This window comes from Panulirus ornatus, chromosome 66 (genome assembly GCF_036320965.1).
Source record: "Panulirus ornatus isolate Po-2019 chromosome 66, ASM3632096v1, whole genome shotgun sequence".
In the NCBI taxonomy this organism is placed as follows: domain Eukaryota; kingdom Metazoa; phylum Arthropoda; class Malacostraca; order Decapoda; family Palinuridae; genus Panulirus; species Panulirus ornatus.
In genome coordinates, this window is record NC_092289.1 from 22439124 (window position 1) to 22467084 (window position 27961).

General features: G+C 39.3%; 1 protein-coding gene across 4 annotated transcripts in view; it reads left to right on the forward strand.

Moving 5' to 3' along the window:
* The window catches only part of Strump (WASH complex subunit strump), a 69628-nt gene that overhangs the window by 36898 nt on the left and 4769 nt on the right, over positions 1-27961 (forward strand). For 2 of the 4 annotated variants that reach the window (XM_071658363.1, XM_071658366.1), the window contains 8 exons: positions 4392-4544; positions 7450-7604; positions 9264-9426; positions 13657-13759; positions 14960-15143; positions 19742-19968; positions 20377-20536; positions 21410-21696. In XM_071658363.1, coding sequence (XP_071514464.1) covers positions 4392-4544; positions 7450-7604; positions 9264-9426; positions 13657-13759; positions 14960-15143; positions 19742-19968; positions 20377-20536; positions 21410-21551 — 1287 coding nt within the window. In that variant the 3' untranslated portion in view covers positions 21552-21696. Of the gene's footprint in view, positions 1-4391; positions 4545-7449; positions 7605-9263; positions 9427-13656; positions 13760-14959; positions 15144-19741; positions 19969-20376; positions 20537-21409; positions 21697-27961 lie in introns of those variants that run through there. The other 2 variants (XM_071658365.1, XM_071658364.1) reach the window with 1 other exon arrangement.

Below are 27961 nucleotides of genomic sequence, written 5' to 3' on the forward strand. Positions count from 1 at the left end.
CATTGTCTGCCTTTATTCATTCCCATCGCCACCTCGCCACACATGGAATACCATCCCCCTCCCCCCTCATGTGTGCGGGGTAGCGCTAGGAAAGACAACAAAGGCCTCATTTGTTCACACTCAGTCTCTAGCTGTCATGCAATAATGCCCGAAACCACAGCTCCCTTTCCACATCCAGGCCCCACACAGCTTTCCATGGTTTACCCCAGACGCTTCACATGCCCTGATTCAATCCACTGACAGCATGTCAACCCCAGTATACCACATCGATCCAATTCACTCTATTCCTTGCCTGCCTTTCACCCTCTTGCATGTTCAGGCCCCAATCACTCAAAATCTTTTTCACTCCATCTTTCCACCTCCAATTTGGTCTCCTACTTCACCTCGTTCCCTCCACCTCCGACACATATATCCTCTTGGTCAATCTCTCCTCACTCATTCTCTCCATGTGCCCAAATCATTTCAAAACACCCTCTTCTGCTCTCTCAACCACGCTCTTTTTATTTCCACACATCTCTCTTACCCTTACATTACTTACTCGATCAAACCACCTCACACCACACATTGTCCTCAAACATCTCATTTCCAGCACATCCACCCTCCTGCGCACAACTCTATCCATAGCCCACGCCTCGCAACCATACAACATTGTTGGAACCACTATTCCTTCAAACATACCCATTTTTGCTTTCCGAGATAATGTTCTCGACTTCCACACATTCTTCAAGGCTCCCAGGATTTTCGCCCCCTCCCCCACCCTATGATTCACTTCCGCTTCCATGGTTCCATCCGCTGCCAGATCCACTCCCAGATATCTAAAACGCTTTACTTCCTCCAGTTTTTCTCCATTCAAACTTACCTCCCAATTGACTTAATATATTATTATTATTATTATTATTATTATTATTATTATTATTATTATTATATTATTATTATTATTATTGTTATTATTGTTGTTTTTATTATCATTTTCTATTTTTCATACTTGATCACTGGAGAGAATGAGTGAGAAAAGTTGACAAAGAGGGTATATTTGCCAATAATAGAGGGTACAAGAAGGAGGAGGAGACTGAAGTGGGAGTGGAAGGAGGGCACAAAAAAGGTTTTGAGTGCTTGGGGTCTGAACATACAGACAGTTGTAAAGCATTCATAGTATAGGGGAAATTGGAGCAATGTGGCATACAGAGAGCAACATGCTTTCAGCAGACTGAGTCAGGGCATGAGAAATGGTCAGGGGAAAACCATGGACAAATCTGTGGGGCCTGGTTGTGGATAGGGGGCTGTGGTTTCATTGTGTTACATATGACATCTTGAGAGTAGGCATATGAGGCCATTTCTTTGTTCTTGGCACTATAACTTGCAAACAAGGGAAGCTGTGAACAAACATGAAGAAAAGAAAAAATGTATTATCATTACAGGCGCACCACCGATTTTCCAGCACTCCTGGTTCCAAGGCCTTGCCGGATTAACCATTTTGCTGGACCATCTGTGGTCATGTAATAATATTTCATCATCACACCTCTAACCCAATGATTATACATCTCCCATGTGTCTAAAGTATACCCCGGACTGCTAGAAATTTAAATTAAACAAATATTAAATGTTTGAGCATCCTAAGATAGTAAGTCTGTCCTTAGATTGTTTGAATTGTGTGGGGTTTTCTTCGTCTTCTGTTGTTTGTGTTTTCCTTGGTGTGCATCGCCAGAATAATGCAGTTTTGTCTGCATTTATACACCTGCTCAGGACTGAGGTGTTCGTCAGCTACGAGTTTTGCAAATTTGTCCACATACTTGGCAGCTTCTTCGTGGTTTGCAGACAGCTTTTCTCTGCACATTTTATTCATAGAAATTCTTGACACTTCTTGAATATTTGAAGCCATCCTTCACTATAGTCACGCTCATGTTGTAATTTAAGTTCTTTATGGAACAACTTAGCCTAGTCCATTATCATGCTACCTGACATGTCCACTCCATCACTCCGATGCTGTCAAAACCATTCCATCATCACTCAGTCGTGCTGGGTACCCTTACCATCTTTCATTGTTTTTCTAATCATCATTTGCTTCTTGGAATCGCTGTCTGCATATAATTTCAATATTTTCTCCCTTTGCTCTATGTCATAAACAGTTGATGAACCAATACTGTAGATGTCACACAGCTTATGCACCGAAACACCACAGTACTGTAGATGTCACACAGCTTATGCACCGAAACACCACAGTCCATTTTTTCAACAGTTCTACTTTATCTTGGATCAGTATGGACTGGTGTTTACATTTGACACCATGACTAACACTCATATGTCTTAGAAGCCATAGCTAGGGTTGAATTTAAGCAAAATAAGCTAAGAATCTCACAGAATTGCAGTATCACCACCAAGTGCAGTGTAAAGAATGTACATAAGCGTGCCCTACACACAACGCCGTCTGTGGCCGCCCAGTAAACTAGTCTGGTGGCTGCGGTAATTTCAAGTTCCCTTCCATAATTTTGTTCAGACTAAAGGAGGTGTCGAATCATCAGTTGCTGGAAATTCGGTGGTGTACCTGTATTATTATTGTTGTCGTTATTTTTTTTTCATTATACTTGATTGCTGTCTCCTGCGTCAGCAAAGTAGTGCAAGGAAACAGACAAGGAATGGCCCAACCCACCCACATACACATGTATATATGTAAATGCCCATACATGCACATATACATACACATACATTTCAATGTATACATACATACACATACATTTCAGTGTATACAAACATGTACATACGCAGACATATACATATATATACACATGCACATGTTCATACATGCTGCCTTCATCCATTCCTGCCATGCATGAAATAGCACAACCCCCCCCAAAGTAAGATAGCGCCAGGAGAAGACAAAAAAAAAAAAAAAAAAGGCCACATTTGTTCACACTGTCTCTAGCTGTTATGTATAATGCACCGAAACCACAGCTCCCTTTCCACGTCCAGGCCCCACAGACCTTTCCATGGTTATTTATTATTATTCTTTTTTTTTTTCTTTTAAACTATCCGCCATTTCCCGCATTAGCGAGGTAGCGTTAAGAACAGAGGACTGGGCCTTTGTGGAATATCCTCACCTGGCCCCCCTCTGTTCCTTCTTTTGGAAAATTAAAAAAAAGAAAAAAAAAAAACGAGAGGGGAGGATTTCCAGCCTCCCACTCCCTCCCCTTTTAGTTGCCTTCTATGACACGCAGGGAATACTTGGGAAGTATTCTTCATCCCCTATCCCCGGGGATTATTATTATTATTATTATTATTATTATTATTATTATTATTATTATTATTATTATTATTGAAGAATGTGTGGAAGTCGAGAACATTATCTCGGAAAGCAAAAATGGCTATGTTTGAAGGAATAGTGGTTCCAACAATGTAATATGGTTGTGAGGTGTGGGCTATGGATAGAGTTGTGTGGAGGAGGGTGGATGTGCTGGAAATGAGATGTTTGAGGACAATATGTGGTGTGAGGTGTTTGATCGAGTAAGTAATAATAGGGTAAGAGAGATGTGTGGTAATAAAAAGAGTGTGGGTGAGAGAGCAGAAGAGGGTGTTTTGAAATGGTCTGGTCACATGGAGAGAATGAGTGAGGAAAGATTGACCAAGAGGATATATGTGTCAGAGTTGGAGGGAACGAGGAGAAGTTGGATACCAAATTGGAGGTGGGAAGATGGAGTGAAAAAGATTTTGAGTGATCGGGGCCTGAACACGCAGGAGGGTGAAAGGTGTGCAAGGAATAGAGTGAACTGGAACGATGTGGTATACCAGGGTCGACGTGCTGTCAATGGATTGAACCAGGGCATGTGAAGCGTCTGGGGTAAACCATGGAAAGTCCTGTGGGGCCTGGATGTGGAAAGGGAGCTGTGGTTTCGGTGCATTATTACATGACAGCTAGAGACTGAGTGTGAACGAATGTGGTGTTTGTTGTCTTTTCCTAGCGCTACCTCGCACACATAAGGGGGGAGGGGGTTGTTATTCCATGTGTGGCGAGGTGGCAATGGGAATGAATAAAGGCAGACAGCATGAATTATGTACATGTGTATATATGTATATGTCTATGTGTGTATATATATGTATATGTTGAGATGTATAGGTATGTATATTTGCGTGTGTGGACGTGTATGTATATACATGTGTATGTGGGTGGGTTGGGCCATTCTTTCGTCTGTTTCCTTGCGCTACCTCGCTAACGCGGGAGACAGTGACAAAGCAAAATAATAATATAAATTATTATTATTATCAATGCTATTCACATTATCATTTTTATTATTACGGATTCATTATTATTGTTATTATTAGAAATGTTAGTCAGATATACATGATGTACTTTCATATCATTATCAGTAATCAAAAAGTTTTCTTGTGTGCTTTTATAGGGCAATGACTTGTACAAACGACTTACACTAGTTGGTCAGCAAATGACAGGTTTCCGAACATCTTTTGAATATATTCAGGATTACATCACCATGTATGGGCTGAAAATATGGCAGGAAGAAATGTCACGTATCATTAACTACAATGTTGAGCAGGTAAGTTCTTGTTAGAATGTGTTAGTTTAATGCACATATATACTTTAGATGCATTATGGACATAGTATACCAAAAAAATTGTCTCTGCACAGTATCATATTTAACTCTTTCTGCTTACATAGTGTGGATCTTAATATGTACAGCCTTTCAGGTTACACACCCACAGAAAATAATGTCTTCCTCCCTTCCATGCCTGTTCTTCACTTTTTTTGCTTGTGTTATTAATATTCTTCCTGTTTCAGTGCATGCTTCTTTCATATCAACTTCCCCAGTCATTTGTTTAGATTACTTTCTCCACTTCTAATACACATTTGATAAAATTCATCTTGATTGAATGTAAAGTAATGAGAACAAGTCTTACCATAGTGCCTCGATATGATCATAAAAGCAGGAAATTAGCTGCAGGAATCATTGTGTGAGAAAAACGTGGGAATTGACATCACCCTTAACCTGTGGCCAGAGTCTCACTCTTGGAGAATAGTTGGGGAGGCAAACTGTCTGTTAACAAACATTAGAATAGCATTCATGTTCATATCTAAGAAAATGCTCAGCATGCTGTTCCCATGCTTCTCATGTTTGGTTACTACATGTAAAGAAGCACTCAAGCTAATAGCGAAGGTTGAGAAGAGGGAAACAAACATGGTACTGGAATTAAGAGAGCTGAGTTACAGGGAAAGGCAAGAGGACCTAAATTTGCCCACCAAAGAAGAGAGAAGAGTGAGGGGTGATCTTAACACCACATGTAAGTTTTTGATAGAGGTTGATGAAGTAGACAGTTAACAGTTCTTCAAGAAATGCAAGGTCAGAACAACTGAAGGACTTACCAAGAAATCAAGATGTGAAGAGGTACTTCTAGTGTAGAATGAATGGTGTAAAATTAATGAAGATTGGGTGAATGCAGAGAGCATACAGTAATTAAAAGAGCTCTATGATAATAAGGAATGTCCAAGAGATAGAGCTTCATGAGTGTAAAACTCTCTCCCCACACCTGTTTGACAAAATTGCTTGTTATGCTCCTGCCAAAATCATCATATGTTATCCTTGTACTTACTTGTTCTTTATTCTCCTCTAGTTTGAGGGTTAGGGAAGAAAGAACAGGAGGGGCCCTTATAGAGCAATGGCTCATCAACATTTTGCTATAGCAACTTTAGAGAATTAGAATGCATACACTAGAAACTGTCCTAAGGCTTACAGTAGCTTCAGATTTTAAGAGAATTCAGTTTTTACTCTACTATTTCAAGTACTGTATTCCATTGATAACGAAATTTCTAAAGACAGTGTAGGATTTTTCATTCATGATGTCAAGGCTAATTATATTAGATTCATGACCCACAAGCATCAGGAAAATCATTTAGAATTTTATTCCATTGCTGCCCTTTGATAAGGGAAGACCAACTTCACATTCAGCATTCTTAATGTCCCTTATAAGGAAGGACTACCTTACTTTAAAACCTTAAAACATTGTGTACCATGATAGAATATATCTACGAATAGGAGGTAAGGCTTTCATAGGTTCTGTTTATTTTCAAAATTGTTTCTCGTACTTTTTTGGAACCTCACATTCTCCAAGATCAGGATGGCCTTCTCCAGTGTCATTAATGTAAGATTTTGAAAAATTCAGTTGATTTTTTTAAAGTATTCCTTTTACTTTCTGTACCTTACAACCTCCTAGATCAGCAAAGCTGCCCCAACTATTAGTTTATGTAAGACTTTTTTTAGGAGCACTTTTTTGGTCAGAAATGTAATCTCGTGTAATGTAGGTTTCATTGACCTGTATGATCACAGTTTGCTCAAAAAAGAGATTTACAGGAATGTAAACCCTTCATTATACAAGGGCTCCTGACTCTGTATTGTAGTACCCGTGTTTCTCTTGTGTGTTTTATAAAGCGGGGCAAAAGATGGGCAAAAACGAGGAGCTGGAAATCCTCTCCTCCAAAACCATAACATTCCAAAAGAAGGAACCAAATTGGATTTCACCTCTAAGGCTCAGTTTTCTGTTCCTGATACTACCACATTAATGTAGGAAATGGCAAATGTGCAAAAAAAGAAATCAAGATTTTACATTCTATACCCTGTACTTACCTTTCATTGTTATTTTTTGAAGGATTCAGCTTTTCCTTCAAAACTCACATATTCTCATGAGATAGTATGATTTCTCAGTTCCATCAGGCTTTTCCTTTTTCCACAGGCTATTCCTACAGTGTCACATACCTTTGTGGCAGCTTATTGTAATGCTCTCAAGTCTCCACACCACCTTAATTTTAACTTTGCATTGTGTGAACATTATCCCTTAACTTATCATTGAACTTTTTATGGAAGTTAAATTGTAAACTATCATTGAACTTTTCATGGAATTTGTAAACTTTCATTGTATGATTTCTGTTATTTTTCTTCCCATTTCATTCACACTTTTAGTCATTGACCATGTAAACTATAAGGCCAGCCTGATTATTACCATCAAATGATATAAGAAGCCCCAACCAATCCATATTGTGGACTTAACATCACACCTTTCATTATCTTCTTGGACACGCATGCAAAAATACATGGTCTTAGCACACTGAAAGATATATAAGTACCTGCTCTTTTCATGATATAATGAATATTTTAGATGAAATATACTGGTTTTCTCTAAACAGCTTGCTTAGCAAATGGAAATATTTGACTACTACTTGTATTTCCCATTCTTTATGTCTCAGTGTTATATGCATAAAGTGTCATTTGATTTATACATGGTTAGAACACTTTTTATTATTGTTCTATTTTCTTTTCCTTAAGTGGATTCAAAGCTCTGAGACTGAAAGATCTGAGAAATCCATTTTTTATCTTAAATTGGTTGTTAGTAATTTTACTGAATAGTAATGATAATTGGATTTGATTTAGTACATAATTTATCTGACTTTAGGAATGCAATCAACTGCTGAAAAAGAAGATTTCAGACCATGAGAGCATTTACCAAAGTGTGGCCATACCTATTCCAAAGTTCCCACCAATGGATTCACTGTCAGTAAACTTCATTGGCAGGCTTGTGCGAGAGATTCTGAGGATTACTGACCCAAAGTAAGTTGGTATGATAAAGAAAATACGTGATAATAGAGTTGGTACTTTAGTGTGAATAATATGGTAGAGGATGTGTGGATCTGTTGTCTGCTTTGAAGAATTTGTGTGAGTAAGACTGAGAAAGGGAAGGGAATGTATGTGGTATTTTTGGGTCTGGAAGAAGCATAGGACAAGGTTGTGAAATGTATTGTGAGTATGTAGGATAAATGGAAAATTACTGTATGTAGACAAAAGCTTTTACCTGGAGAGTTAGGTAAATGTACATGAAGGAAGGGAGGGCGATGAGTAGTTCCTGGGGAAGTTTTTTCATGAAAGATGTGTGGTAAAACAATGTTTGCTTAATCTGTACATGTAAAGGTTGGTGAGGAAGGTAATTACAAGGGTCTTCGAGTGTAAGGCAAGTCTACAGTACGCTAGGGTTAGTGGGATGGAGGCATATGAAGTAAATCAGTTGCTGTTGGCAGACTCTAAAGAGAAATTCAGTATGCCAGAGTCAGAATTCGAGAGATTGTTTGAAAGGAGAAAGTTGACAGAAAATGTGAACAAAGGTGAGTTAATGAGGTGTAGCATGATGATGAGATAGAATGGTTTAAGTTGAAAAGGGGAGGGCTAAGGTCAAGGCTGCATTCAGGAGTATGTGGAAGTCACTTTCCCTTTGGACAAAGATTGGTGTGTTTGAAGGTACAGGTATCCTGATATTTTTGAAGTGATACAAAAGAAGCATCTGGGGTAAACCAGGGAAGGTTTTGTGGGGCCTGGATGTAGAAGAGGAGCTGTGGTTTCAGTGCATTGTACATAACAATGTGGGATGGCGACGGAAATGTATGAAGGCAGCAAGTATGAATATGTACTTGTGTATATATGTATATGTCTTTGTATGTGTATGCATGTATATGTTGAAATGTATAGGTATGTGTATATATGTGTGTAGGGGTTTATGTATATACATGTGTATGTGGGTGGGTTGGGCCATTCTTTCATCTGTTTCCTTGTGCTGCCTTGTAACACACAGGAGACAGCAACAAAGTACAATAAATAAAAAAAAGATAAATAACAAAAGAATGCAAGAAGATGGACATGATGGAAATGAAAAGCCAGAGGATGATATTTGGTTTGAGGTTAGTTGATTATGTATGGAATGAACTTGTAAGAGAGAGTAATTGCATCCTGGTTGAGAGAGCTGACCAGGATGTGCTGAAGTGGTTCATACATATTGAGAGGTTGATATATCAAAGATTAAATATGAGGATCTGTGTGTTAGAAGTGGAAGGGGGAAGGGGAGACTAAGAAAGAGATGGGAAGAAGCTTTTGGATGCGAGGGCCTGAAAATTCAGGAGGATGAAATGTGTGTATTGGATATAGTGAAGTGCTTGGCTGTTGAATGTGGGCACTGGTTTTACTACAGTAGACAAAACAGTATGAAAGTGAATCTGGGCAAACAGGCTGTTGTTAGATTGTGACACTACCTCACCAAGGTGGGAGAAATAGTTCAGAATAAAAAGAAGTTATGACTCTCTAGTGTGTTCATAATTAAGGTAAATAGTAGGTGACAGGTAAAGATGTAAAAAAAAGTAATAATTATAAGAGCTAAGACAAGTTTATTGTTGCTTTATGATTTAAGTTATCTATGTAATAATAATTGTTGTTCTAAATATACAGGACAACTGTTTATGTGTCTCAGCTTGGATCCTGGTATGACAGCAAAACCCACTCAGAGGTGCTGTCTAGTTCTGTCATGGCTAAAGTGGAATCAAGCATCAGCACGGCTGGGTTGACGGGCGTGGATAAATTGCTAGCCTTTCTTATTGTTACTGAATTGCAGGTCAGATATTAGTTTATGTTTTAGTCATTATCTGTCACTGCTTTCTTTTACATGTGCATTTAGTAGCATACGAGTCTTTTAGTGATCATTTATAACTGCTTTCTTTTACACATGCATTTATTCTAATAAGTTCAGTCATCCCTACCTGAAGCTAACTCGCTTATGAGGAAATAATGAACATACATGAAAGTTTTATTATTATTATTGCTATTATTATTATTATTATTATTACTATTATTATTATTATTATTATTATCATCATTATTATTATTATTATACTTAACCTCTGTTTCCCACGTCAACGAGGTAGCGCCAGGAAACAGAAGAAGAATGGCCCAACCACTCATACACACACACACACACACACACACATATATATATATTTTTTTTTTCTTTTTTTTCTTTTTTTTTTTTTTTTACTTTGTCGCTGTCTCCCGACAAAGATGAAGAAGTAAGATTATTAGTGAAAGAGAAGAGAGAGGCATTTGGACGATTTTTGCAGGGAAAAAATGCAAATGAGTGGGAGATGTATAAAAGAAAGAGACAGGAGGTCAGGAGAAAGGTGCAAGAGGTGAAAAAGAGGGCAAATGAGAGTTGGGGTGAGAGAGTATCATTAAATTTTAGGGAGGATACTGCAGAAGCTGGTGACGGAGTTTGGTAAAGTGTGTGGAAGAAGAAAGTTAAGAGTAAATGTGAATAAGAGCAAGGTTATTAGGTACAGTAGGGTTGAGGGTCAAGTCAATTGGGTGGTGAGTTTGAATGGAGAAAAACTGGAGGAAGTGAAGTGTTTTAGATATCTGGGAGTGGATCTGTCAGCGGATGGAACCATGGAAGCGGAAGTGGATCATAGGGTGGGGGAGGGGGCGAAAATTTTGGGAGCCTTGAAGAATGTGTGGAAGTCGAGAACATTATCTCGGAAAGCAAAAATGGGTATGTTTGAAGGAATAGTAGTTCCAACAATGTTGTATGGTTGCGAGGCGTGGGCTATGGATAGAGTTGTGCGCAGGAGGATGGATGTGCTGGAAATGAGATGTTTGAGGACAATGTGTGGTGTGAGGTGGTTTGATCGAGTAAGTAACGTAAGGGTAAGAGAGATGTGTGGAAATAAAAAGAGCGTGGTTGAGAGAGCAGAAGAGGGTGTTTTGAAATGGTTTGGGCACATGGAGAGAATGAGTGAGGAAAGATTGACCAAGAGGATATATGTGTCGGAGGTGGAGGGAACGAGGAGAAGAGGGAGACCAAATTGGAGGTGGAAAGATGGAGTGAAAAGGATTTTGTGTGATCGGGGCCTGAACATGCAGGAGGGTGAAAGGAGGGCAAGGAATAGAGTGAATTGGAGCGATGTGGTATACAGGGGTTGACGTGCTGTCAGTGGATTGAATCAAGGCATGTGAAGCGTCCGGGGTAAACCATGGAAAGCTGTGTAGGTATGTATATTTGCATGTGTGGACGTGTGTATGTACATGTGTATGGGGGGGGTTGGGCCATTTCTTTCGTCTGTTTCCTTGCGCTACCTCGCAAACGCGGGAGACAGCGACAAAGTATAAAAAAAAAAAAAAGAAAAAAAGAAAAAAAAGATGTTCTGGAAGGAGGTAAATAAAGTGCATAAGACAAGGGAGCAAATGGGAACTTCAGTGAAGGGGGCTAATGGGGAGGTGATAACAAGTAGTGGTGATGTGAGAAGGAGATGGAGTGAGTATTTTGAAGGTTTGTTGAATGTGTTTGATGATAGAGTGGCAGATATAGGGTGTTTTGGTCGAGGTGGTGTGCAAAGTGAGAGAGTTAGGGAAAATGATTTGGTAAACAGAGAAGAGGTAGTAAAAGCTTTGTGGAAGATGAAAGCCGGCAAGGCAGCAGGTTTGGAGGGTATTGCAGTGGAATTTATTAAAAAAGGGGTGACTGTATTGTTGACTGGTTGGTAAGGTTATTTAATGTATGTATGACTCATGGTGAGGTGCCTGAGGATTGGCGGAATGCTTGCATAGTGCCATTGTACAAAGGCAAAGGGGATAAGAGTGAGTGCTCAAATTGCAGAGGTATAAGTTTGTTGAGTATTCCTGGTAAATTAAATGGGAGGGTATCGATTGAGAGGGTGAAGGCATGTACAGTGCATCAGATTGGGGAAGAGTAGTGTGGTTTCAGAAGTGGTAGAGGATGTGTGGATCAGGTGTTTGCTTTGAAGAATGTATGTGAGAAATACTTAGAAAAGCAAATGGATTTGTATGTAGCATTTATGGATCTGGAGAAGGCATATGATAGAGTTGATAGAGATGCTCTGTGGAAGGTATTAAGAATGTATGGTGTGGGAGGCAAGTTGTTAGAAGCAGTGAATAGTTTTTATCGAGGATGTAAGGCATGTGTACGTGTAGGAAGAGAGGAAAGTGATTGGTTCTCAGTGAATGTAGGTTTGCAGCAGGGGTGTGTGATGTCTCCATGGTTGTTTAATCTGTTTATGGATGGGGTTGTTAGGGAGGTGAATGCAAGAGTTTTGGAAAGAGGGGCAAGTATGAAGTCTGTTGGGGATGAGAGAGCTTGGGAAGTGAGTCAGTTGTTGTTCGCTGATGATACAGCGCTGGTGGCGTATTCATGTGAGAAACTGCAGAAGCTGGTGACTGAGTTTGGTAAAGTGTGTGAAAGAAGAAAGTTAAGAGTAAATGTGAATAAGAGCAAGGTTATTAGGTACAGTAGGGTTGAGGGTCAAGTCAATTGGGAGGTAAGTTTGAATGGAGAAAGACTGGAGGAAGTAAAGTGTTTTAGATATCTGGGAGTGGATCTGGCAGCGGATGGAACCATGGAAGAGGAAGTGAATCATAGGGTGGGGGAGGGGGCGAAAATCCTGGGAGCCTTGAAGAATGTGTGAAAGTCGAGAACATTATCTCGGAAAGCAAAAATGGGTATGTTTGAAGGAATAGTGGTTCCAACAATGTTGTATGGTTGCGAGGTGTGGGCTATGGATGAAGTTGTGCGCAGGAGGGTGGATGTGCTGGAAATGAGATGTTTGAAGACAATATGTGGTGTGAGGTGGTTTGATCGAGTAAGTAATGTAAGGGTAAGAGAGATGTGTGGAAATAAAATGAGTGTGGTTGAGAGAGCAGAAGAGGGTGTTTTGAAATGGTTTGGGCACATGGAGAGAATGAGTGAGGAAAGATTGACTAAGAGGATGTATGTGTCGGAGGTGGAGGGAACGAGGAGAAGTGGGAGACCAAATTGGAGGTGGAAAGATGGAGTGAAAAAGATTTTGAGTGATCGGGGCCTGAACATGCAGGAGGGTGAAAGGCAGGCGAGGAATAGAGTGAATTGGATCGATGTGGTATACCGGGGTAGTCATGCTGTCAGTGGATTGAATCAGGGCATGTGAAGCATCTGGGGTAAACCATGGAAAGTTCTGTGGGGCCTGGATGTGGAAAGGGAGCTGTTATTTCGGTCATTATTGCATGACAGCTAGAGACTGAGTGTGAACGAATGGGGCCTTTGTTGTCTTTTCCTAGCGCTACCTTGCACACATGAGGGGGAGGGGGATGTTATTCCATGTGTGTGTATATATATGTGTACATTGAGATGTATGGGTATGTATATTTGCGTGTGGGGATGTGTATGTATATACATATGTATGGGGGTGGGTTGGGCCATTTCTTTCGTCTGTTTCCTTACGCTACTTCGCAAACGTGGGAGACAGCGACAAAGCAAAATAAATAAATAAAATATATAGATATATACACATGAATGCCCATACACACACATATCATACATATCCATATCAACATATACAGCTTATACATACATGGACATATACATATATACACTTGTACATATTCACACTTGCTTGCCTTCATCTATTCCTGTCACTCCCCTGCCACACAGGAAATAGCATCCCCCTCCCCCTTTCAGCAAGTTAGCACCAGGAAAGGACAAAAAAGACCACATTCGCTCACACTCACTCTCTAGCTGTCATGTGTAATGCACTGGAATAGACTAAGAAAAGGCTTCATTCACTCACATTCACATGACAGAGTTGTAATACTACCAAAGAAACAAACAATTTTGCAACATCACACAATTAGAAAGTGGCTAACCCAGCACAGAATGTCTGCATCATCACAGAAATGTACCATTGCCTTCTTAACACCTGATGTAGATGCATCCAGCCTTTACGTTCCCATCATCACCTTGGTGGATTTACAAAGAGCCCTTAATTCTAGAATTTAGTTAACAAAGATTTTCTGTTTACAGAATTTGGTTCATGAAATAGAGGAAACGTGCAAAAAGGATTCTGCAGTGAGAGAAGTAGTAAGAGTTATGTCACCACAGCTCAGCCCAAACATCCACATAGTTGGTTAGTCTAGACAAGAAACAATAGAATGTCTTTTAAAGATTTGTGCATTGAGGAAATTCTACATGTCATGTTCTAGCATATTAAGAAAATGAAGAAAGAAGCTGTACAAGAACATAAAAAGAATTTGAATTCGTATTATTAATTGAAATCTTTTTTTTAGTTTTTTCGTATTCATAGATTATTTTTTTAATATTATTGGATATAATTGTCATAAACATATACATATATACACATGTACATATTCTTACATGCTACCTTCATCCATTCTTGTCGCCACCCCACCACATGTGAAATAGCATCCCCCTACGCAGGGATGCCGAAAATAAGGGCTTACCCTTATTTTCGGCATCTCTGCATTGGGGGATGCTATTTCACGTGTGGTGGGGTGGCGACGAGAATGGATGAAGGTAGCATGTATGAATATGTACATTTGTATATATGTATATGTCTGTGTATGAATATGTTGAAATGTTTAGTTATGTATATGTGCATGTGTGGGCATTTATATATATACATATGTATGTGGGTGGGTTGAGTCATTCTTTCGTCTGTTTCCTTGGGCATTTTTCATATCTAAAAAAAAGAAAAAAAATTCAGTGAGTTATAGGATGTCAAAAAGTGAGTACATTTTTTGGGGGACACCCCGTATATATGTATACAAAAGTGCTACATAATTGTTTTATTGTATACTTTCCTGAGACAGATGTTCATGTTAGTATTCACTTTGCATAATTATCCACATAATGAAAGTATTTTGGTCCTTGACTTTTTGGTTGACAGATACTTTACCTGTATTAGAATGTCCCCTTGCCTGCATAGTTTTTTTTTATCTAAGATGTTCTGCTGACAATTCCTAAGGTGTAATTCTTCACTAGAAATGTGGATTCCTAACTTTTAAATTTGATGTTATTAATTACAACTCATTATTTTCATATTTTTGAGCATTGAATCCAATATTTGAGCCTGGTAACAAAATTTTGATATTTTGAAAGATTGATCAAACCTTTATATGCTTTAGTTTGTGATTTGTGTTTATTTTAGACACTAGTATCCTATCTTTGGATACAAGAAAATCATGAATATTAGAAATGCATTTTATGGATTCTGAAAAGTAATTTCCTATTACTTTGATCATAAGAATCATAGAATCTGATATCTGAAAACATGTCACAACAACTATAGTACATACTAAATTGACAGCTCAGCCATTACGACAATATGTGGGATGGATCCAGCGCACCAGCAGATTGTCTGCCTATGTGATAGACCGAATCATGAGAGTAGGTCAGATGCAGGTCCTTAGACTACATGCAGCCAACCGCCTGAATTCTTCATGTAAATTTGATGCAAAATATCTTGCAGCTGCTCTGAACACAATGAATGAGTAAGTTTATGTATTTTGTTTTATCATAATCTGATTGTTATCTCTACAGAAAGATAGGGCTATATGCTGATTTGATCTTTGTTTATCATCATGGATGTCTCCCTCAACTAACCAGCTTTCCCACTCAGTCTCTGTAGTGTGATTAATTATTTATGTATTTTTATTATACTTTGTCGCTGTCTCCTGCGTTAGTGAGGTAGTGCAAGGAAACAGACTAAAGAATGGCCCAACGCATCCACATACATGTGTATATACATACACGCCCACACATGCACATATACATACCTATACGTTTCAACATAAACATACATATACTAACACAGACACATACATATATACACATGTACATATTCATACATGCTGCCTTCATTCATTCCTGCCACACATGAAATAGCACCCCCTTCCCCCTGCGTGCATGTGAGGTAGCGCTAGGAAAAGACAACAAAGGCCACTTTCGTTCACACTCAGACTCTAGCTGTCATGTGTAATGCAACGAAACCACAGCTCTCTTTCCACATCCAGGCCCCACAAAACTTTCCATGGTTTACCCCAGACACTTCATATGTCCTGGTTCAATTCATTGACAGCACGTCGACCCCAGTATACCACATTGTTCCAATTCACTCTATTCCTTCCATGCCTTTCACCCTCCTGTATGTTCAGGCCTTGATCGCTCAAAATCTTTTTCACTCCATCCTTCCATCTCCAATTTGGTCTCCTACTTCTCATTCCCTCCACCTCTGACACATATATCCTTTTTGTCAATCTTTCCTCATTCATTCTCTCCATGTGACCAAACCAATTTAATACACCCTCTACCGCTCTCTCAACCACACTCTTTCCCTTTCATTACTTACTCGATCAAACCATATATATATATATATATATATATATGTACGTGTAGGAAGAGAGGAAAGTGATTGGTTCTCAGTGAATGTAGGTTTGCGGCAGGGGTGTGTGATGTCTCCATGGTTGTTTAATTTGTTTATGGATGGGGTTGTTAGGGAGGTGAATGCAAGAGTTTTGGAAAGAGGGGCAAGTATGAAGTCTGTTGGGGATGAGAGAGCTTGGGAAGTGAGTCAGTTGTTGTTCGCTGATGATACAGCGCTGGTGGCTGATTCGTGTGAGAAACTGCAGAAGCTGGTGACTGAGTTTGGTAAAGTGTGTGAAAGAAGAAAGTTAAGAGTAAATGTGAATAAGAGCAAGGTTATTAGGTACAGTAGGGTTGAGGGTCAAGTCAATTGGGAGGTGAGTTTGAATGGAGAAAAGCTGGAGGAAGTAAAGTGTTTTAGATATCTGGGAGTGGATCTGGCAGCGGATGGAACCATGGAAGCGGAAGTGGATCATAGGATGGGGGAGGGGGCGAAAATTCTGGGAGCCTTGAAGAATGTGTGGAAGTCGAGAACATTATCTCGGAAAGCAAAAATGGGTATGTTTGAAGGAATAGTGGTTCCAACAATGTTGTATGGTTGCGAGGCATGGGCTATGGATAGAGTGGTGCGCAGGAGGATGGATGTGCTGGAAATGAGATGTTTGAGGACAATGTGTGGTGTGAGGTGGTTTGATCGAGTAAGTAACGTAAGGGTAAGAGAGATGTGTGGAAATAAAAAGAGCGTGGTTGAGAGAGCAGAAGAGGGTGTTTTGAAATGGTTTGGGCACATGGAGAGAATGAGTGCGGAAAGATTGACCAAGAGGATATATGTGTCGGAGGTGGAGGGAACGAGGAGAAGTGGGAGACCAAATTGGAGGTGGGAAGATGGAGTGAAAAAGATTTTGAGTGATCGGGGCCTGAACATGCAGGAGGGTGAAAGGTGGGCAAGGAATAGAGTAAATTGGATTGATGTGGTATACCGGGGTCGACGTGCTGTCAATGGATTGAATCAGGGCATGTGAAGCGGCTGGGGTAAACCATGGAAAGTTCTGTGGGGCCTGGATGTGGAAAGTGAGCTGTGGTTTCGGGCATTATTACATGACAGCTAGAGACTGAGTGTGCACGAATGTGGCCTTTGTTGTCTTTTCCTAGCACTACCTCGCACACATGAAGGGGGAGGGGGATGTTATTCCATGTGTGGCGAGGTGGCGATGGGAATAAATATAAGGCAGACAGTATGAATTATGTACATGTGTATATATGTATATGTCTGTGTGTGTATATATATGTGTACATTGAGATGTATAGGTATGTATATTTGCGTGTGTGGACGTGTATGTATATACATGTGTATGGGGGTGGGTTGGGCCATTTCTTTCGTCTGTTTCCTTGCTCTACCTCGCAAACGTGGGAGACAGCGACAAAGCAAAATAATAATAGATAAAATAATATATATATATATATATATATATATATATATATATATATATATATCTGTCAATGGATTGAACCAGGGCATATGAAGCGTCTGGGGTAAACCATGGAAAGTTCTCTGGGGCCTGGATGTGGAAAGGTAGCTGTGGTTTTGGTGCATTATTACATGACAGCTAGAGACTGAGTGTGAATGAATGTGGCCTTTGTTGTCTTTTCCTAGTGCTCCCTCCCACACATACGGGGGGAGGGGGTTGTTATTTCATGTGTGGCGGCGTGGCGATGGGAATGAATAAAGGCAGACAGTATGAATTATGACTATGAATTATGTACATGTGTATATATGTATATGTCTGTGTGTGTATACATATGTATACGTTGAGATGTATAGGTATGTATATGTGTGTGTGTGGATGTGTATGTATATACATGTGTATGTGGGTAGGTTGGGCCATTCTTTCGTCTGTTTCCTTGCGCTACCTCGCTAATGCGGGAGACAGCGACAAAGCAAAATAATAAATAATAATAATATATATATATATATATATATATATATATATATATATATATATATATATATATATATATATATATATATATATATATTTATTGAGTACATGGGTATTGATTGAGAGGGTGAAGGCATGTACAGAGCATCAGATTGGGGAAGAGCAGTGTAGTTTCAGAAGTGGTAGAAGATGTTTGGATCAGATGTTTGCTTTGAAGAATATGTGTGAGAAATACTTAGAAAAACAGATGGGTTTGTATGTAGCATTTATGGATCTGGAGAAGGCATATGATAGGGTTGATGGAGCTACTTTGTGGAAGGTCTTAAGAGTACATTATGTGGGAGGTAAGTTGCTAGAAGCAGTGAAAAGTTTTTACCAAGGATGTTAGGCATGTATGAGTAGGAAGAGAGGTGAATAATTGGTTCCCAGTGAATGTCAGTCTGCAGCAGGGGTGTGTGATGTCCCCATGGTTATTTGATTTCTTTATGGATGGGGTGGTTAGGGAGGTAAATGCAAGAGTTTTGGAGAGAGGGGTGGGTATGCAGTCCTTTGGGGATGAGAGGGCCTGGGAAGTGAGTTAGTTGTTGTCGCTGATGATACAACTCTGGTGGCTGATTCAAAAGTGAAACTGGAGAAGTTGGTTCCTGAGTTTGGAAAAGTATGTGAAAGGAGAAAGTTGAGAGTAAATGTGAATAAGAGCATTGTTATTAGGTTCAGTAGGGTTGAGGGACAAGTTAAGTGGGGGAAGTGAAGTGTTTTAGATATCTGGGAGTGGACTTAACAGCAAATGGAACCATGGAAGCAGAAGTGAGTCACAGGGTGGGGGATGGGGCAAAAGTTCTGGGAGCAATCAAGAATGTGTGGGAGAGAACATTTTGTTTGAGAGCAAAAATGGGTATGTTTGAAGGAATAGTAGTTCCAACAATGTGATATGGATGCAAGGCATGGGCTATAGATGGGGTTGTGCGGAGGAGGGTGGATGTGTTAGAAATGAAATGTTTGAAGACAGCATGTGGTGTGAGGTGGTGTGATTGAGTAAGTAATGAAATGGTGAAAGAGATGTGTGGAAACGAAAAGAGTGTGGTTGAGAGAGCAGAAGAGGGTGTGTTGAAATGGTTTGGACATATGGAGAGATTGAGTGAGGAAAGACTGACAAAGAGGATATATGTGTCAGAGGTGGAGGGACGAAGGTGAAGCGAGAGACCAAATTGGAGGTGGAAAGATGGATTGCAAAAGATTTTGAGCATTCGGGGTCTGAAATGCAGGAGGGTGAGACACATGCAAGGAATAGAGTGAATTGGAACGATGTGGTATACCGGGGTCGATGTGCTGTCAGTGAATTGAACTAGGGCATGTAAAACATCTGGGTAAGCCATGGAAAGGTTTATCATAATCCCATTCTTTATAATCTTTGCTCTCAGTCCTTAAGCAGATCAACATGCCATTCTTTTGTACTATTCCTATACATTTAGATATGCACAGGATGCATATCTTTGAGGTTATCCCTATCCATGCAGTACTAATAAGTGATTCATTTAAGGATGGCAGAGTAGCAAATTTTCTTCACATTTTAACATGAAACAGGTCTGCTTAGTGTATTAGAGTCTGCAGCTTGATTAAATATAAGAATGCAACTTGCAACTGAGGAGATGCAATCACTCTAAGTTGCTTTTGGTTTACCTAGTATTGTTAACGGAGAAAGTCTTAAAGATGGAGCTTTAAATTTGATGTATTTTTCAGGTCACATACATCTTGAAGACAGCTCCTAATTTTATGTAAATTTTCAGATCACTCATGGTAGATGTAAAGCAGCATTATGCTGACCCCACTCGACCATACCCAGACAATGATGGTGTTCTTACAAGTGAATTGAGCATCTTTCTTGAATGGTGTGGAATGACTCAGCCACTAGACAGGATATATGTCACCACACGTCCATTGCCACCCCTCAGCTTTGTCCTTCTCCTCACTGTGATTACTCAGGTTCCAAAAATACACTATACAAAGTCTTTAGGTAAGTTGGCGTAATAACAAGATGGCTTTTATACTAGGGCTTATTTGCTACGATCATGTATAACCAGCTATAAGTTAAAAATGTTTGAAATCATGTTCATGGCTTATCTGGCAAGGTAAGTTGGAGTAAAGTCATTACCCTGATTGCCTTCATTACATCATACTAAGAAGGGATGAAGCAGAAAAATAACTGTTGTTCAAATGGAAAATTTTTTAAAGAGAGGATGAGGCTCTGAAATTACTATAGTTAGGATAACCGCTCTTTTTTTGACAAACTTACTGATGATTATACAGTGTGTTTGGAATCATTGATAGGTGGGAAGAGCAGCAGGTGGGTTTCCTTCTATAACTGAAGATTGGTGATAAAAGTAAGTGATAATTTTGGATTTAGCAGTCATCTTTGTTTCAGGAGGATTGACTGGTATCAAAGGAAGTGAGGGTATAGATGGTGAGCTCATGATAGTTGGTTTAGTGACGGTTTTGCGACAGTTTCATCCAGACCACACACTGCGCTTTATCCAACTTTTAGCACAGTATATCACCTCCCATACTGCTCACGTTGCTTCGAGGTAGGTGGCAATTGTGGTTAATTTTCATTTGTAGAAAATAAAGGGGGAGAATTAACCGTAAATATTTATTACTTTGACTATAATATTCTTCTAGTAAGTAATTGAACTGACTTTTTCTAATAGCAAGTACAGTAAACTCTCAATTTAATGGACCATGATATAACGAATTTCAGATTTAACGGACTAGGCAAATAATAATACATTGATTAATAATGATTTAAAAAATAAAAAATTCAAAAATCTCAAATGCCACCCCATGCGCATTTCATATTGCACTGGTTTTTGGTAGCATGGGGTATACTCGCTTTGTTTTGGTCTCAGACTGCCTCAAGCTGTAGTGTGTTCAGGTTGTATATAGACAATTGTGACAATATTTATTTGATAATATTGCAATCCTTACAGTTCAAAATGGCATCAAGTGATTGAGTGGTTAAAAGAAAGTGTATGAACTGTATATTGTGTTAAAAGATGCCCCATAGGTTACATTCAATTTGATGAACTTTTGGCATTAATGGACACCTCCTTCCTCCTATTAGTCTATTAAATTGAAGGTTTACTGTATCTAAAAATCCAGTCATATGTGGCTTGTTTTGTAACATGTTAGGGTAAGTAATCTTAATGGTTAACCAGTAGCTTTGCATCATATTTGTTAGGGCTTTTTTGCTTAAACTCCCAGTATAATTCCGGTTTGATGAGTATACTTAAATCATTGATAGTATCAGTTATGGCAAAGGATCCAAAGCTCTTGCATGCAATTTTTTTTATTTCACAATACAGTTATGGTTTATTTTTTTAAAAAACGAAACTGGTAATAAAAGTTCAGCATCTTTACGTAGATGAAATATACTTAAAATGCCCTCTTCTTCCAAACAGTGGTGGGAAAACTGTGGATATACCCCATGAGGCAGTGACAGGTTTAGCATTACTGCTGGAAGTTGCTAAAAAGATGTCAGTTTCAGTGAAAACATTATCTTTGTATGTCCCTCAGCACCTCCTTGCTGCATATAATGGTTAGGTTCTGAGGATGAATTTATATGCCTGTGCACAAATGTATGTGTACATTTACTTTCACCGAAGGGGATAGCGATACTGTTGCCTGTGGGGCGGGGTGGTGCCAGGAATGGATGAAGGCAAGCAAGAATGAATATGTACATGTATATATATATATATGTATATGTCTGTGTTTTTCTAAGTATTTCTAAGTATTTCTCACATACTTAGAAAAGCAAATGGATTTGTATGTAGCATTTATGGATCTGGAGAAGGCATATGATAGAGCTGATAGAGGTGCTCTGTGGAAGTTATTAAGAATATATGGTGTGGGAGGCAAGTTGTTAAAAGCAGTGAAAAGTTTTTATCGAGGATGTAAGGCATATGTACATGTAGGAAGAGAGGAAAGTGTTTGGTTCTCAGTGAATGTAGGTTTGCGGCAGGGGTGTGTGATGTCTCCATGGTTGTTTAATTTGTTTATGGATGGGGTTGTTAGGGAGGTGAATGCAAGATTTTGGAAAGAGGGGCAAGTATGCAGTCTGTTGTGGATGAGAGGGCTTGGGAAGTGAGTCAGTTGTTGTTCGCTGATGATACAGCGCTGGTGGCTGATTCGTGTGAGAAACTGCAGAAGCTGGTGACTGAGTTTGGTAAAGTGTGTGAAAGAAGAAAGCTGAGAGTAAATGTGAATAAGAGCAAGGTTGTTAGGTACAGTAGGGTTGAGGGACAAGTCAATTGGGGGGTAAGTTTGAATGGAGAAAAACTGTAGGAAGTGAAGTGTTTTAGATATCTGGGAGTGGATTTGGCCGTGGATGGAACCATGGAAGTGGAAGTGAATCATAGGGTGGGGGAGGGGGCAAAAGATCTGGGAACATTTCAGAATGTGTGGAAGTCGAGAACATTATCTCGGAAAGCAAAAATGGGTACGTTTGAAGGAATAGTGGTTCCAACAATATTATATGGTTGCGAGGTGTGGGCTATGGATAGAGTTGTGTGGAGGAGGGTGGATGTGCTGGAAATGAGATGTTTGAGGACAATATGTGGTGTGAGATGGTTTGATCGAGTAAGTAATAATAGGGTAAGAGAGATGTGTGGTAATAAAAAGAGTGTGGTTGAGAGAACAGAAGAGGGTGTTTTGAAATTGTTTGGTCACATGGAGAGAATGAGTGAGGAAAGATTGACCAAGAGGATATATGTGTCAGAGGTGGAGGGAACGAGGAGAAGTGGGAGACCAAATTGGAGGTGGAAAGATGGAGTGAAAAAGATTTTGAGTGATCGGGGCCTGAACATGCAGGAGGGTGAAAGGTGTGCAAGGAATAGAGTGAATTGGAACGATGTGGTATACTGGGGTTGATGTGCTGTTAATGGATTGAACCAGGGCATGTGAAGCATCTGGGGTAAACCATGGAAAGTTCTGTGGGGCCTGGATGTGGAAAGGGAGCTGTGGTTTCAGTGCATCATTACATGACAGCTAGAGACTGAGTGTGAACAAATGTGGCCTTTGTTGTCTTTTCCTAGTGCTACCTCACACACATGAAGGGGAGGGGGTTGTTATTTCATGTGTGGCGGGGTGGCGATGGGAATGAATAAAGGCAGACAGTATGAATTATGTACATGTGTATATATGTATATGTCGGTGTGTGTATATATATGTTGAGATGTATAGGTATGTATATTTGCGTGTGTGGACGTGTATGTATATACATGTGTATGTGGGTGGGTTGGGCCATTTCTTTTGTCTGTTTCCTTGCGCTACCTCGCTGATGCGGGAGACAGCAACAAAGCAAAATAAATAAATCAATAAAAATGTCTGTGTATGTATACATATGTATATGTGTATGTCTGTTTCTTGGGGCCACTTCACTGATGCAGGAAACTGCAGTTATGTATAGTAAAATAGATAAAATAAACTCATTTTGTACGGAAGACATATCCACAGGGAAGTTGAACAGGAAGCAAAGAGGAATAATTTTCATTTGTAAAGCGAAATAGCATGTAGGATGTGACTTTCTTAGAGAGGAGTTATATTACTATAGTTGTGGGAAAGTACATCAGAGTGGGAGCTTTGAGATGCAAATTCACTGAATGACACATCACTAGTTATGGTTATTATTTAAACATATGTATACACTTGTATATTTGTGCTTAAGAATTGCTTCCAGAGAATGGTAGTACTAGAAATAAGTAACTATGTATATACTAACCACAGCAACACTTAGTAACTGCACAAATGTCAGCATATTAGTGGGGGATTTAAACAAAGCCTTTGAACATTAGCACTTGTGTGATGACTCAAAGGCTGTTCCAATCATATAATGATTCCTGGCATTTAGTTGATGAATTGCGTAATTCATCTTGAAATAACAGCCTCACTGTGAAAAAATTATATATGAAATATGTACATATTATTGAAGAAAATAACCCCAAAAAAGTATTATTCTTTCATTTGAGTTGATATGGGAAGGCCTGGGATGGCAGCATCGATGCTCCTCATTTATATAAGTGTATGATTATTTAAGTCTTTTTACGGGTGTGATTCCATCGTACAAACACTTAATCACATTATATTATGAGTTTTTTGAGGCTTGACTTCATATTTCTTGTGTGTATCATACACATATTTTTACTTAAATGTACATTTTATATATGTATTTGCAAATCATTTACAGAGACAGAACTTTATTTGCCTGAATATATGAAAAGATAATTATATTTCCTTCAAATATATAAATACTAGTACAGGAGAAATTGTTTCTTTTGTTCTAAAAATGACTATAATTATAAGCATGTAAATCTGGCATTATGCAAGGATGACATACATGTACTCTTTGATTATCTTTGAGTGACTGAGGTGCTTGCTATCATTTCTGGCTATGGTGGTAGGCTGCTCAAGACATATGTGGATAAGTGGTGGAATCACATATCAGCTGGGAATTCAAATGAAGATAGGAACCATTACTCCTCATATGAGGTACAGCACAGCTCACGGTCATTTTTTCATATGAGGTACACTGCAGTGTCAGATTATCATGATTATATGTGTAAAAAATAAGTAGAGGTGGGAGTCATATAGTAATATTGGAATGAATGAGCCACAGACTATGTAGGTGGTGTAGATATTTGAAATTGCATACGAAAGGACATGAAGGTATTTGATGTAGATAGTTGTATGTATGAGCTGTATCACATAAAAGACTTTAAGTGCCTTTCCCAGAAACACATTGTATCTTACAGCACATAGAAATATTCACAGTGAATCAACAAAGCTACATTTGATATGACTAAGATTAGTTTCAGACTAACATTAGTTTCATAGACTAACATTAGTTTCATAGAATCACACCAAAAGTTGATCTTCAGCCTTTGTCAAAACTAGTTATGACATGGTTAAAGTATTATATATTTTAGTTAATCATAAAATTTTGTAACGAGTAGATGACAAGGCAAATTTCAGACTGCAGAACCACAGATTTTTTAAGGTGTTACTTATCAAGTATTGGTGTGGAGAGCTAACTGACGCTATTTGTCACCCAAAAACAAGATCTTTCAGACCAAGATTTATTGTTAAATGATGTATTGGGTATTTTTGTAGAAACTTGTGGGTCACGAGCTGGCTTTGATGCATGACAGTGAGTATTGAACTGATCATAAGTTATGTAGAAAGTTAGCAATGTGTAGTATGGTGGTGGTAGTTACCTCATACTAGTTGTGATGACTTATCTTTTACTTGATATACATCTAAGGTCAAGTGTTTATGTCATACTTTGGTATGTTAGAGTTCCAGTATATTACTGATCCATGGGAGGGGAGGGGCAGGAGGATAAATTATTTGTGTGAATAATTTATTTTACTCCATTTCTTAGCTACCTGTTTGCAGGTAGGATCCAGGTAGTTACTGTATGAGCAATCCATAACATACCTGAAAAAATTATTCCTCAGGACAAATTCTGAAACATAACATGATGATTGCAGAGAATGGAAGTTGACTGAGTTGTTGTTAATCATGTACATTCAATATAATACTATTTGTGTGTATGACCAATAGCTTTCACAAGTTATGTTTCAGGATCTGATACATATTACCTGAGATCCAGCTTTTGTTCCTGTTTTACTGTAAATACAATATATTTAAGTCATAATTATTAATCAGTGATATATATATATATATATATATATATATATATATATATATATATATATATATATATATATATATATATTTTTTTTTTTTTTTTTTTTTTTTTATACTTTGTCGCTGTCTCCCGCGTTTGCGAGGTAGCGCAAGGAAACAGACGAAAGAAATGGCCCAACCCCCCCCCCCCCCCATACACATGTACATACACACGTCCACACACGCAAATATACATACCTACACAGCTTTCCATGGTTTACCCCAGACGCTTCACATGCCTTGATTCAATCCACTGACAGCACGTCAACCCCTGTATACCACATCGCTCCAATTCACTCTATTCCTTGCCCTCCTTTCACCCTCCTGCATGTTCAGGCCCCGATCACACAAAATCTTTTTCACTCCATCTTTCCACCTCCAATTTGGTCTCCCTCTTCTCCTCGTTCCCTCCACCTCCGACACATATATCCTCTTGGTCAATCTTTCCTCACTCATTCTCTCCATGTGCCCAAACCATTTCAAAACACCCTCTTCTGCTCTCTCAACCACGCTCTTTTTATTTCCACACATCTCTCTTACCCTTACGTTACTTACTCGATCAAACCACCTCACACCACACATTGTCCTCAAACATCTCATTTCCAGCACATCCATCCTCCTGCGCACAACTCTATCCATAGCCCACGCCTCGCAACCATACAACATTGTTGGAACCACCATTCCCTCAAACATACCCATTTTTGCTTTCCGAGATAATGTTCTCGACTTCCACACATTTTTCAAGGCTCCCAAAATTTTCGCCCCCTCCCCCACCCTATGATCCACTTCCGCTTCCATGGTTCCATCCGCTGCCAGATCCACTCCCAGATATCTAAAACACTTCACTTCCTCCAGTTTTTCTCCATTCAAACTCACCTCCCAATTGACTTGACCCTCAACCCTACTGTACCTAATAACCTTGCTCTTATTCACATTTACTCTTAACTTTCTTCTTCCACACACTTTACCAAACTCAGTCACCAGCTTCTGCAGTTTCTCACATGAATCAGCCACCAGCGCTGTATCATCAGCGAACAACAACTGACTCACTTCCCAAGCTCTCTCATCCCCAACAGACTTCATACTTGCCCCTCTTTCCAGGACTCTTGCATTTACCTCCCTAACAACCCCATCCATAAACAAATTAAACAACCATGGAGACATCACACACCCCTGCCGCAAACCTACATTCACTGAGAACCAATCACTTTCCTCTCTTCCTACACGTACACATGCCTTACATCCTCGATAAAAACTTTTCACTGCTTCTAACAACTTGCCTCCCACACCATATATTCTTAATACCTTCCACAGAGCATCTCTATCAACTCTATCATATGCCTTCTCCAGATCCATAAATGCTACATACAAATCCATTTGCTTTTCTAAGTATTTCTCACATACATTCTTCAAAGCAAACACCTGATCCACACATCCTCTACCACTTCTGAAACCGCACTGCTCTTCCCCAATCTGATGCTCTGTACATGCCTTCACCCTCTCAATCAATACCCTCCCATATAATTTACCAGGAATACTCAACAAACTTATACCTCTGTAATTTGAGCACTCACTCTTATCCCCTTTGCCTTTGTACAATGGCACTATGCACGCATTCCGCCAATCCTCAGGCACCTCACCATGAGTCATACATACATTAAATAACCTTACCAACCAGTCAACAATACAGAATGGAAAAAGGTGAGAACAATGGAAGTAAGGGGAGTGGGGGAGGAATGGGATGTATTTAGGGAATCAGTGATGGATTGCGCAAAAGATGCTTGTGGCATGAGAAGAGTGGGAGGTGGGCTGTTTAGAAAGGGTAGTGAGTGGTGGGATGAAGAAGTAAGAGTATTAGTGAAAGAGAAGAGAGAGGCATTTGGACGATTTTTGCAGGGAAAAAATGCAATTGAGTGGGAGAAGTATAAAAGAAAGAGACAGGAGGTCAAGAGAAAGGTGCAAGAGGTGAAAAAAAGGGCAAATGAGAGTTGGGGTGAGAGACTATCAGTAAATTTTAGGGAGAATAAAAAGATGTTCTGGAAGGAGGTAAATAGGGTGCGTAAGACAAGGGAGCAAATGGGAACTTCAGTGAAGGGCGTAAATGGGGAGGTGATAACAAGTAGTGGTGATGTGAGAAGGAGATGGAATGAGTATTTTGAAGGTTTGTTGAATGTGTCTGATGACAGAGTGGCAGATATAGGGTGTTTTGGTCGAGGTGGTGTGCAAAGTGAGAGGGTTAGGGAAAATGATTTGGTAAACAGAGAAGA